Source organism: Rattus norvegicus, chromosome 8, assembly GCF_036323735.1.
Source record: "Rattus norvegicus strain BN/NHsdMcwi chromosome 8, GRCr8, whole genome shotgun sequence".
NCBI classification, from domain to species: Eukaryota; Metazoa; Chordata; class Mammalia; order Rodentia; family Muridae; genus Rattus; species Rattus norvegicus.
In genome coordinates this window covers 5,052,131-5,064,849 of record NC_086026.1, presented here as the reverse complement: position 1 = coordinate 5,064,849, position 12,719 = coordinate 5,052,131, and the positions used below count along the sequence as shown (strand labels likewise).

The window sequence follows — 12,719 nt, the reverse complement described above, 5'->3', positions numbered from 1 at the left end:
AAATTTTGATAAATCTTTAAAAGTACACATATTGCAAGACCCTGCTACTGGAAACTGACTGAATTCACAAAGAAACAGTTTTTCAGTTAGTTAAAAGTTTGCTCTATCTTGATTATCATGCTTATACATGCGTATACTATTGGGAACCTACTGAATTCACCATGATACTTAAAAACCGTCCCGAACAATTCACTTATTACTACTGAGGCCTATTGGAAACTAACTGAATACACAAAGTTACTCAGAATCGGCTCTGTCAATTTTGATAAATCTTTAAAAGTACACATATTACAAGAGCCTGCTACTGGGAACTAACTGAATTCACAAAGAAACAGTTTTTCAGGTCGTTAAAACGTTGCTCTATCTTGAAAAACAAGTTATTACATGCGAGTCCTATTGGGCACCTACTGAATTCACCATGATAATTAGATTCCGTTCCTTAAAATGTTGCTATATATTGAAAAGCACACTCATACAAGCATGTCCCATTGGGAACTCACTGAATTCGACTAGAAATTTTGATTCCATTCGTGAAAATTTTTCTATATCCTGAAAAGTCCACTTATTTCTAGTGCGGCCTATTGGGAACTAACCGAATTCACCAAGTTACTGAGATACGGCTTACCAAATTTTGATAAATCTTTAAAAGTACACATATTACAAGAGGCTGCTACTGCGAACTTCTGAATTCTCAAAGAAACAGTGTTTAGGTTCGTTAAAAACGTTGCTCTATCTTGAATAACTAGCATATTACATGCGAATCCTATTGGGACCCTAATGAACTCACGATGATACTTAGATTCCCTTCCTTGAAATGTTGCTATATATTGAAAAGCACACTTATGCAAGCATGTCCCATTGGGAACTTACTGAATTCGCCTAAAAATTCTGATTCCATTCATAAAAATTTTTCTATATCCCGAACAGTCCACTTATTACTACTGCGGCCTATTGGGAACTAAACGTTTTACCGATTGACTCAGATACGGCTCAGGAAATTTTGATAAATCTTTGAAAGTACACATATTACAAGAGCAGGATACTGGGAACTAACTCTCTTCACAAAGAAACAGTGTTTAAGTTCGTTAAAACGTTGCTCTATCATGAACAACATGCCTATTACATGCGAATCCTATTGGGAACCTACTGAATTCACCATGATACTTACATTCCGTTCTTTGAAATATTGCTCTATATTGAAAAGCAAACTCATACAAGCATGTATCATTGGGAACTCACTGAATTCGCCTAGAAATTTTGATTCCATTCGTGAAATTTTTTCTATATCCCGAACAGTCCACTTATTACTTGCGGCCTATTGGTAACTAACCGAGTTCACCATGTTACTCAGATTCGGCTCACCAAATTTTGATAAATCGTTAAAAGTACACATATTACAAAGGCAGGCTACTGGGAACTAACTGATTTCACAAACAAACAGTGTTTCAGTTCGTTAAAACGTTGCTCTATCTTGAATAACAAGCCTATTACATGTGAATCCTATTGGGAACCTACGGAATTCACCATAATACTTAGATTCCGTTCCTTAAAATGTTGCTCTATATTGAAAAGCAAACTCATACAAGCATGTCCCATTGGGAACTCACTGAATTCGCCTAGATATTTTGATTCCCTTCGTGAAATTTTTTCTATATCCCGGACAGTCCACTTATTACAACTGTGGCCTATTGGGAACTAACCGAATTCACCATGTTACTCAGAATCGGCTGACCAATTTTTGATAAATCTTTAAAAGTACACATATTACAAGAGCCTGCTACTGGGAACTAACTGAATTCACAAAGAAACAGTGTTTCATTTCATTAAAACGTTGCTCTATCTTGAATAACAAGCTTACTGCATGCGATTCCTATTTGGAACCTACTGAATTCACCATTATACTTAGATTCCGTTCCTTAAATTGTTGCTCTATATTGAAAAGCAAACTCATACAAGCATGTCCCTTTGGGAACTCACTGAAATCGCCTAGAAATTTTGATTCCATTCGTGAAAACTTTTCGATATCCCGAACAGTCCACTTATTCCTTTTAGGCCTATTGGGGACTAACTGAATTCACCAAGTTACTGAGATTCGGCTGACCACATTTTGATAAATCTTTAAAAGTACACATATTACAAGAGCCTGCTCCTGGGAAGTAACTGAATTCACAAAGAAACAGTGTTTCAGTTCGTTAAAACGTTGCTCTATCTTAAATAACAAGCTTATTCAATGCGAATCCTATTGGGAACCTACTGAATTCACCATGATACTTAGATTCCGTTCCTTAAAATGTTGCATTATTTTGAAAATCACACTTATGCAAACATGTTCCATTGAAACTCACTGAATTCACCTAGAAATTCTGATTCCATTCATGAATATTTTTCTATATTCCGAACAGTCCACTAATTACTACTGCCGCCTATTTGGAACTAACTGAATTCACAAAGTTAGTCAGATTCGGCTCACCAAATTTTGATAAATCTTTAAAAGTACACATATTACAAGAACAGGCTACTGGGAACTAACTGAATCCAAAAAGAAACAGTGTTTCTGTTCGTTCAATCTATGCTCTATCTTTAATAACAAGCTTATTACATGCTAATCCTACTGGGAACCTACTGAATTAACCATGATACTTAGATTCCATTCCTTAAAATGTTGCTCTATATTTAGAGGCACACTCATACAAGCATGTCCCATGGGGAACTCACTGAATTCGCCTAGAAATTTTGATTCCATTCGTGTAAATTTTTCTATAAGCCGAACAATCCACTTATTCCACTTAGGCCTATTGGGGACTAACTGAATTCACCAAGTTACAGAGATTCGGCTCACCAAATTTTGATAAATCTTTAAAAGTACACATATTACAAGAGCCTGCTACTGGGAACTAACTGAATTCACAAAGAAACAGTTTTTCAGTTCATTAAAACGTTGCTCTATCTTGAATAACAAGCTTATTACATGCGAATCCTATTGGGAACCTCCTGAATTCACCATGATACTTAGATTCCGTTCCTTAAAATGTTGCTATATATTGAAAAGCGCACTCATACAAGCATGTCCCATTGGGAGCTCACTGAATTCGCCTAGAAATTTTGATTCCATTCTTGAAAATATTTCTATATCCCGAACAGTCTATTCATTACTACTGCGGACTATTGGGCACTAACCGATTTTTCTACGTTATTGAGATTCTGCTCAGCGAATTTTGATTAATCTTTAAAAGTACACATATTACAAGAGCAGGCTACTGGGAACTAACTGAATCCACAAAGAAACAGTGTTTCAGTTCGTTCAAACGTTGCCCTATCTAGAATAACAAGCTTATTACATGAAAATCCTACAGGGAACCTACTGAATTCACCATGATACTTAGATTCCGTTCCTTAGAATGTTGCTCTATATTTAGGGGCACACTCATACAAGCATGTCCCATGGGGAACTCACTGAATTCGCCTAGAAATTCTGATTCCATTCATGAAAATTTTTTTATATTCCAAACAGTCCACTTATTACTACTGCCGCCTATTGGGAACTAACCGAATTCACAAAGTTACTCAGATTCGGCTAACCAAATTTTGAAAAATCTTTAAAAGTACACATATTACAAGAGCCTGCTACTAGGAACTAACTGAATTCACAAAGAAACAGTGTTTCAGTTTGTCAAAACGTTGCTCTATCATGATAACAGGCTTATTACATGCGAATCCTACTGGGAACCTACTGAATTCACCATGATACTTAGAATCCTTTCCTTAAAATGTTGCTATATATTGAAAAGCTGACTTATACAAGCATGTAACATTGGGAACTCACTGAATTCGCATAGAAATACTGATTCCATTTGTGAAAATTTTTCTATATCCCGAACAGTCCACTTAATACTACTGCGGCCTACTGGGAATTAACCGAATTCACCAAGTAACTCAAATTCGGCTCAGGAAATTTTTATAAATCTTGAAAAGTACACATATTACAAGAGCCTGCTAGTGGGAACTAACTGAATTCACAATGAAGGAGTGTTTCAGTTCGGTAAAACGTTGCTCTATCATGAATAACAAGCTCATTACATGCGAATCCTATTGGGAACCTACTGAATTCACCATGATACTTAGATTCTGTTCCTTAAAATGTTGCTATACATTGAAAAGCACACTCATACAAGCATGTCCCATTGGGAACTCACTGAATTCGCCTAGAAATTTTGATTCAATTCCTGAAAATTTTTCTACATCCCGAACAGTCTATTTATTACTACTGCGGCCTATTGGGCATAACCGATTTTTCCACGTTATTGAGATTCGGCTCAGCAAATTTTGATTAATCGTTAAGAGTACACATATTACAAGATCCTGCTAAAGGGAACTAACTGAATTCACACGAAACAGTGTTTCAGTCGTTAAAACGTTGCTCTATCTTGAATAACAAGCTTATTACATGCGAATCCTATTGGGCACCTACTGAATTCACCATGATACTTAGATTCCGTTCCTTAAAATGTTGCTATATATTGAAAAGCACACTCATACAAGCATGTCCCATTGGGAACTCACTGAATTCACCTAGTAATTCTGACTCCATTCATGAAAATTTTTCTATATCGAACAGTCCACTTATTACTACTGCCGCCTATTGGAAACTAACCGAATTCACAAATTTACTCAGATTCGGCTTACCAAATTTTGATAAATCTTTAAAAGTACACATATTACCAGAGCCTGCTACTGGGAACTAACTGAATTCACACAGAAACAGTGTTTCAGTTCGTTAAAACGTTGCTCTACCTTGAATAACAAGCTTATTACATCCGAATCCTATTGGGAACCTAGTGAATTCACAATGATACTTACATCCTTTCTTTAAATGTTGCTTTATATTGAAAGGCACACTCATACCAGCATGTCCCATTGGGAACTCACTGAATTCGACTTGAAATTTTGATTCCATTCGTGAAAATTTTTCTATATCCCGAACAGTCCACTTACTATTGCGGTCTATTGGGAACTAACAGAATTCACCAAGTTACTGAGATTTGAGTCACCAAATTTTGATAAATCTTTAAATAACACATATTACAAGAGCCTGCTACTGGGAACTAACTGAATTCACAAAGAAACAGTTTTTCAGGTCGTTAAAACGTTGCTCTATCTTGAAAAACAAGCTTATTACATGCGAGTCCTATGGGGCACCTACTGAATTCACCATGATAATTAGATTCCCTTCCTTCAAATGTTGCTATATATTGAAAAGCACACTCATACAAGCATGTCCCATTGGGAACTCACTGAATTCGCCTAGAAATTTTGATTCCATTCGTGAAAATTTTTCTATATCCCGAACTGTCCACTTATTTCTAGTGCGGCCTATTGGGAACTAACCGAATTCACCAATTTACTGATATACGGCTTACCAAATTTTGATAAATCTTTAAAAGTTCACATAATACAAGAGCCTGCTACTGCGAACTTCTGAATTCTCAAAGAAACAGTGTTTAGGTTCGTTAAAAACTTTGCTCTATCTTGAATAACAAGCATATTACATGCGAATCCTATTGCGACCCTAATGAACTCACGATGATACTTAGATTCCCTTCCTTGAAATGTTGCTATATATTGAAAAGCACACTCATACAAGCATGTCCCATTGGGAACTCACTGAATCGCATAGAAATTTTGATTCCATTCGTGAAAAATTTTCTATATCCCGAACAGTCCACTTATTACTACTGCGGCCTATTGGGAACTAACCGAATTCACCAAGTTACTGAGATTCGGCTCACCAAATTTTCATAAATCTTTAAAAGTACACACGTTACAAGAGCCTGCTACTGGTAACTAACTGAGTTCACAAAGAAACAGTGTTTCACAGTCATACAAGCATGTCCCATCATGTCTGTGTACCTAGTTCTATAAGAGAAGACATAATCTGCAACCTTGGAGTCCCTGTCATCAGAGGCTCTGTCTGCTGTAAAGAGGAAGCAGGAAAGCTTGTGGTATTAGTGATCAAAAATAGATCAGGACCTTCTGTCCTATTATTAACGGAAGTCTCTGTCTTACCAAGATCATTCTCAGAATCAAAGAAAAAATAAAGAAAAAACTGCTGACAACAATCTTTCCCATGACCCAGATGCCCATCAGCTTAGAGCCAAGTTTGTAGCAGGGGGCAAGTCCAGGTGCACATCTTCTTGGAGTCTGCCGCACGCAAGCAGGGGGCTTAACCGCGTGTGGTGCGAACCCTCGAACCGGCTCCCACTCAGGCGTCATGTCTGCCCCGGAGCTCGGTTATCTCTGCTGTAGGAGCGGCAGTTCCTCTTTTTTTATTTTTTAAAAGCACCAAATTGAGATCTGCTTGAACCTGGGCAATGGAATCTGTAAAGCATCGGAATATAATTGGGAAGATCATTAGTACAACAACAAGTAGTAAAATCCCAACTCCAATAAAAATAAAATATTGTGTCTAATCGATTGGATTTAATGATTTAACTCCATTCGCAAAGGATCTTGCCAATCCAGAGAGGTCCACTGCATCTACATGTGGCTTATTCATTTTTGTGATTAAGGACGTCAATTCTTGAATATTATAAGAAATGTTATCATCATCCCATATGTCTAGCAAATATGTTTTGGTCCTTTCTCATTTTTCTGTAGCATTATAAGGTAAAGGAGTCACACAAATAAAATCATAATTAGCGTGACAGCGTGTGGCCATCCTAGTCTTAATGTTTGTAACATCTCGTCCTAATTCTAATACTACCTCTTCTAGGGCATTTAATCTAGTTTCTAATTTCAAATCTATAATCTTCTGTTCTGATAATGTAAGGGTAATATTCTTATGGAGATCATTAACAAAAGTGGCAATCTGCATTTCCTTAACCAAAGCAGTAGTAGAAACAGCAAAAGAAGTAACAATAGCTATCAAAGCGGTTATACCTAGAATTAAGGCTGTTACAAATCTTTTTGCCCTAATCAAACCCGTAGCATACCTAATAGTCTGGATGGCAGAATCATCAAACCATGGCTCATCTCCCAAGTCTACCGGTAACAAAACATAAGGAGGTATCCTGACAATCAATATAACAGATCCCGATACAGTGGAATCAATGCAATTAATCAGCTTGCATGATGTACACTTAATACTAAAAATAGATTCAACCTTATCTATGCTAATCAATTGTGGCAATCCTACTAATATTGCATAGGGATAGGTAACACAAGCAGAAACTGAAACAGCATCATAATCAGCAGCTCCTGTTTTCTTCAGCAAAAGTTTCTCACTAGAAGCAACCAGTCGGAACAGTTCTGGATGTTCTATCAGTGGTTTGTTCTGTCTATCAGGGAGGTCTCTGTGGAGTGGCTCCCAGAACCATGTCGGTTCTACCCACCCCGCATCATACCATCTTTTGATCAGTTTTCCAACTGGAGGCACATAGTTCCCATAAGGTTTTGAGTTGGAGGAGAGATAATTGCTCTGATCTTTATCAGGTGAGGACATGGAGAAGTCCCAGAGAAGTCTAGCAGCGCCTAAGGGAGAGAATCTTACCCCATTGTCAGGGAAGGCACATGGAAGCCAGCGCGGGAAAGCATTCTCATCTCCCTCCCAAAGGGCGTCCTTTTTAAATGCTGTTTTGTAATGGGGGTAGCGCGGCGGAAGATTCTTTACTGTGGTATAATATTGTCTTTTTTCTTCTTTATCGCTCACGGTGGTCATTCACAGTTCCCACATACGCCGCCCATTGCCCTTTCCATCTGGTTCGATATTGTCCAAGGTGGGGGTATCTCTGTTAAACACCCTTTTTCCCACTTGAAAACAGCCCACTGGCACCGAAGGGGAGAAAGAGAAGCAAATTGGCAGAGAATCGGACTTTCCCTCAAAATCTACATAACCCGAGCTGTTCTTTAGAAGGTGAAAGTCAGGCAATCCCCCTATCACTAATGTTTGATTGGTTAAAACCTTGATGTGATCCAACACCTCCCACCCTACAGGATGTAATATGGGTGGCTTTGGTAAGTAAGCCCAAAACTTTCCCCTAAAGCTGTGGGCGCACTCATGACTGTAAGCATAGCCACAAACAGCAAGGTTGTCGTTTCCGGGGCATGTGTAGCCTTCAATACTTCCTTTGCCTGAGCTGTCAGGGTTTTAAGCTGTGTCCACGTCGGCGTCTGGCGTGTTTTTGTTTTTGGCTCTAGGCGAGTCGCCTTGATCTTTTTGGCCAGGTTCCGCATTATCTGGCGGTTCGGCCTCTTTCGGCGTGGGGGACGGATGTCCGTTTCCTTTGCCTGGCCTGATGAGTCTGTCTGGGACCCAAATTGGTGATTCGGCATCCTGTGGGAAAACACAAGCATAGCCTCGTCCAGAGGCAATTAGCACATCTGGCCCCTTCCATAGGCCAGTTAATTGGTCTTTCCATCTGACCAGGGGTTTAGGAGCACTCTCCTTCTCCGCCCAATGTCTTTCGGTGGCTGTAAGCCCCTGGTTATCTGTATTTACATGATTCAAAACGAATAGGGAATGGCTAAGCAATTGATGGGGAGTTGTATACTTACCTGTTGACCTTAACTTTTGAATCTGTGCTTTAATATTCTAATGTATACGTTCCACAATGCCTTGCCCTTGTGGGTTGTATGGAATTCCTGTGACATGGGCTATGTTCCACTGTTGATAAAAATGCTCTAAGGTTTTTGGCACATAGGCAGGTGCATTGTCAGTCTTTATTTTCTTCGGGATACCCATGTAAGAGAAACTCTGCACCAGGTGTTGTATTACATCTTTCACTGCCTCTCCCGTTCTGGCAGAGGCAAACACCATGTGTGAGTAGGTGTCCACTGTGACATGGACATAACTCAATTTTCCAAACTCTGATATGTGAGTCACATCCATTTGCCATAAAATGTGAGGTTTTAATCCTCGTGGATTAACTCCCATCTTTAATGTATGTCCCCAATCTGGACAATGAGGACAAGATTTAATTATTTTTCTTGCCTGTTCACGAGGAACTTGAAAATGATATCTAAGTGTAGTAGCATTTTGATGATGTAGATCATGACTCTTTTAGCTGTCTCTACAGCCTGTATGATTTTTGTTAGTGAATCTGTTAAAGCATTTCCTTGGGCTATAGGACCTGGAAGCCCCGAGGGGCCCCTCACGTGCCCTATAAAATATTTATTCTGTCTCTGTTGAATAGATTCTTGTAACTGTTTTAATTTGAGATAAATCTTGGTTCTCGGCGACAGGACTATCGACTCTATTTCCGGAAACAAGTTAAATATATATTTGGAGTCTGTGTAAAGGTTGAAAGCCTGTTTTACTTCTGTAAAAGCTATTAAGACTGTTTTAATTTCAGCCTGTTGAGCTGAATATCTTGAATTCTTCTTAATAATGGAGTCCCTATTTTGTATACACACCACTGATCGTCCATTTGAGGACCCATCAGTGATTATATTGATTCTATCTTCTAATGGAGTTTTAGAATATCCTCTAGGGAAAATCACCTCATTTTCTAATACAAAAGTTAAAACTGGGTCCTGAGGTAAATGGAAAATTATTTTCCCTGTAAAGCCAATTAAGGATATGATCCATTCATCATTTTTTTGTAATAATTGTTCTAGTTGAGCTTTATTATATGGGATGACAATAATATACACATCTCTTCTAAATAATTCCTTAGACCTGTGTCTTCCCTTGATAATCAATTGAGTGCATAGGGTATCATAAGAAACCAAACTTTATGTAAAATATGAGGTAAATGAATCCATTCCAATATCCCATTCTGCCACAGGCAGGCTGTGGGGGTATAATTAGTTTTTAGAATGTACAAGGACCACTCTTCAGCAGGATCCAAGCGTTGGACCCTTGTTAGAGTCAATTTTTCATTTACTTTGTTTAATGCCTCACAGGCCTCAATAGTCAATTGTCTGGTAGATATGGGGTTAGGATCTCCATTAAGTATCTCAAATAATGGTTTTAACTCTCCGGTAGTTATTTTCAAGTAGGGTCTGATCCAATTAATATTACCCAAAAGCTTTTGAAAATCATTTAACGTTCTTAGTCTATCATGTCTTATCTGTAACTTCTGATATGTTATATTATTATCTCTAATATTGGTACCTAAATACTTCAAATTATCATATTTCTGAATTTTCTCCTCAGAGACAATCAAGCCAAATTCCTCCAAAGCATTTACAAGGTCAAATAATTGTTGGTCCACTAAGGCCCTCTGAGGGTGGGCTATCAATATATCATCCATATAATGAATCATATATGAATTTTTACATTTTTTCTTGACGGAAGAAATGGCCTGATCCACAAATTTTTGACATAATGTGGGACTATTTTTTATCCCCTGGGGGAGTACTTTTCACTGATATCGTTGATAGGGTCGTTGGTAATTTGAAGAAGAACACTAAAGGCAAATCTCTTACAATCTTTAGGATGTAACTTTATATTAAAGAAACAATCTTGTAGATCTATAATTATTACCTCCCAGTTCTTGGGGACTGCCACCGGGGATGGCAGTCCAGGCTGGAGGGCCCCCATGTCATGTATGGTGCTTTTAATTGCCCTTAGGTCTTGTAGTAATCTCCATTTACCTGATTTCTTCTTTATAACAAACACCGGAGTGTTCCATGGGCTATTGGTTTCCTCTATGTGTCCTAGCCTCAATTGTTCCTGGACTAACTCCTGTAAAGCCTGTAATTTTTCTTCTTTTAGGGGCCATTGATTGAGCCATACAGGCTGCTCAGATCTCCACGATATTTGATCTGCGAACAGGTTGTCCTCAATGGCCCCCATCAAAAATCCTGTTCTGTTGTGACCAATTTTACCTCCAAGTCTTTCATAATGTCTCTTCCCCAGGGGGTAAATGGTAATGTCGGTATGACATAAGACTGTATGTTACCTGTCTTGTTCTCATGTTCCCAAATCAGAGGCTCACTGCTTCTGGCTATTCCTGAGGCCATGTCTAAGCCCTGTAGGGAATTCTCTGTTTGATGGATGGCCCAATGAGAAGGCCAGTCTTTTCCTGAAATGCATGTCTAATCTGCCCCTGTGTCAAGAAGGCCTACAAACTTTCTACCATTAAGATAAATAGTGAGCATTGGCCTGCTTTCCTTGATTTCTTTGACCCAATGTATGTGGTCAGTAGATCCAAACTCTCCCAGTCCTCTTTCTGACTGGAGCACTGGATTGGGCAGCTTTAAATATGGCAAGAGTAATATCTGGGCGATACGCTCTCCTTGGTGTATGATGACTGTATGTTTGGTTGTTTTAACCATAATTTTTATTTCCCCTTGATAATCTGTATCTATGACTCCTGGAAGGACCTCTAGGCCCTTCTTATACTTGGAACTTCTTCCTATAAAGAGCCCTGTAACTCCGTCAGGTAGAGTTCCCCTTACTGCTGTAGGGACTAAAACCGTCCCTTCTTCCATAGAAATGATGATATCGAACTTGGAAGAGAGATCTAAACCCGCGCTTCCGGGTGTAGCTCAGGAAGGTCATGAATAGTGAATGGAATGCCATCGGGGTTTAACTCCGAGGTTTGACCTTTATTTTTCTCTCTTTGTATGGGGCTGAGAGGCTGCCCCTCATCTAGTTTTTTGTTTCTTCTTCCTTTTTATCTGTAATCAAATTTCTATCCTTGTCATACTTTGATCTACACTCACTTTTCCAATGCCTGCCCTTCTTTTAGCGCGGGCACAGGCCAGGAGGGGGGCGTTTGCCCTCCCCTTGACCTCTTTTGTAATCTTTTTTTAAATGTCCCACTTCTCCACATGAGTAACAAGTGGGGCCAGAGTTGTCCCTAGCATTGTTTCCTCCATATGTTTATTTAACAAAGGCTGAGTATTTCTGTCCTCTCATGGCAGCAGCATAGTCCATCCCCTGTACCACTGTAGGAGAGGCATCTATGCAGGCCTTGACATAGTCCTGTATACTTCCCGTTTTTCTCACTGATCTTATAAGATCCTGGCATAGTGAATTAGCATTTTCCCATGCCAATTGCTTTAAGAGCATTTTAGCCCCTTCTCCTGGGGGCATCATTCTGTGGATAGCTTCCTCCAGTCTAGAGACAAAGGTCTCATAAGATTCCTCATTTCCTTGTTTTATTCCTGCCAAGACAGTCTTTTTTGACCCAGGAGGCGGGATTGCTCTCCAGGCCAAAACAGCGTTGGTAGTAACCTCTTTTAGGATAAACTTGGGTATTTTTACCTGAGAAGCAGGGGCAACAAATGCTCCTGTCCCCAGCATCATCTCTAAAGTTACCTCGGGCCCCCTTTTTCCTGAGGATTTTTGTACAGTTTCTTTGCTCTTGTCTTCATATTCTGTCCTCCAGAGGATATAATCCCCCGGGGAGAGAGTTGCTTTGGCAGTCTGGTGCCAGTCATGCGGAGTTAACCATTGGCTGGCCACCATGTCCACTATCTGTATAGTGTAGGGCGCCGAAGGCCCCATGGTTCGTATTGCAGCTTGTAATTCCTTTAATGTTTTTAGGGGTAATGGTTCTCATGTGGGGGAATCTTCATCATCACTGTCTCCTGTATAGACCACTGGGAAAACGAAGAAAGTGTCACCTTGCTCCCTAGCTTGAGCCATGGCCCCTGCGAAACCCACTGGAGGTAGTAGTTTTCTATGAGCGGCTGGTATTGGGCGTGCTTTAGGTCCCTTGGATCCCTTTTTCACTGTAAAGACCAGATCATCATCATGGTGATATCTAGCT

At 39.4% G+C, this 12,719-nt stretch overlaps 1 protein-coding gene and 1 pseudogene across 1 annotated transcript; both read right to left on the bottom strand.

Moving 5' to 3' along the window:
- Positions 1-6,640: 6,640 nt before the first annotated feature.
- On the bottom strand, positions 6,641-8,558 carry LOC120099698 (uncharacterized; annotated as a pseudogene).
- Positions 8,559-11,827: 3,269 nt separating this feature from the next.
- LOC134480126 (endogenous retrovirus group K member 5 Gag polyprotein-like) lies at positions 11,828-12,461 on the bottom strand. Its single transcript, XM_063266356.1, has one exon. The coding sequence runs from the start codon at positions 12,452-12,454 to the stop codon at positions 11,828-11,830; it is 627 nt and encodes a 208-aa protein (XP_063122426.1). The 5' UTR covers positions 12,455-12,461.
- Positions 12,462-12,719: the final 258 nt, after the last annotated feature.

What these genes read in the sequence shown, in the direction of transcription:
- LOC134480126 (XM_063266356.1), bottom strand. Translation starts at nt 12,454, where the DNA reads ATGGGGCCTTCGGCGCCCTACACTATACAGATAGTGGACATGGTGGCC.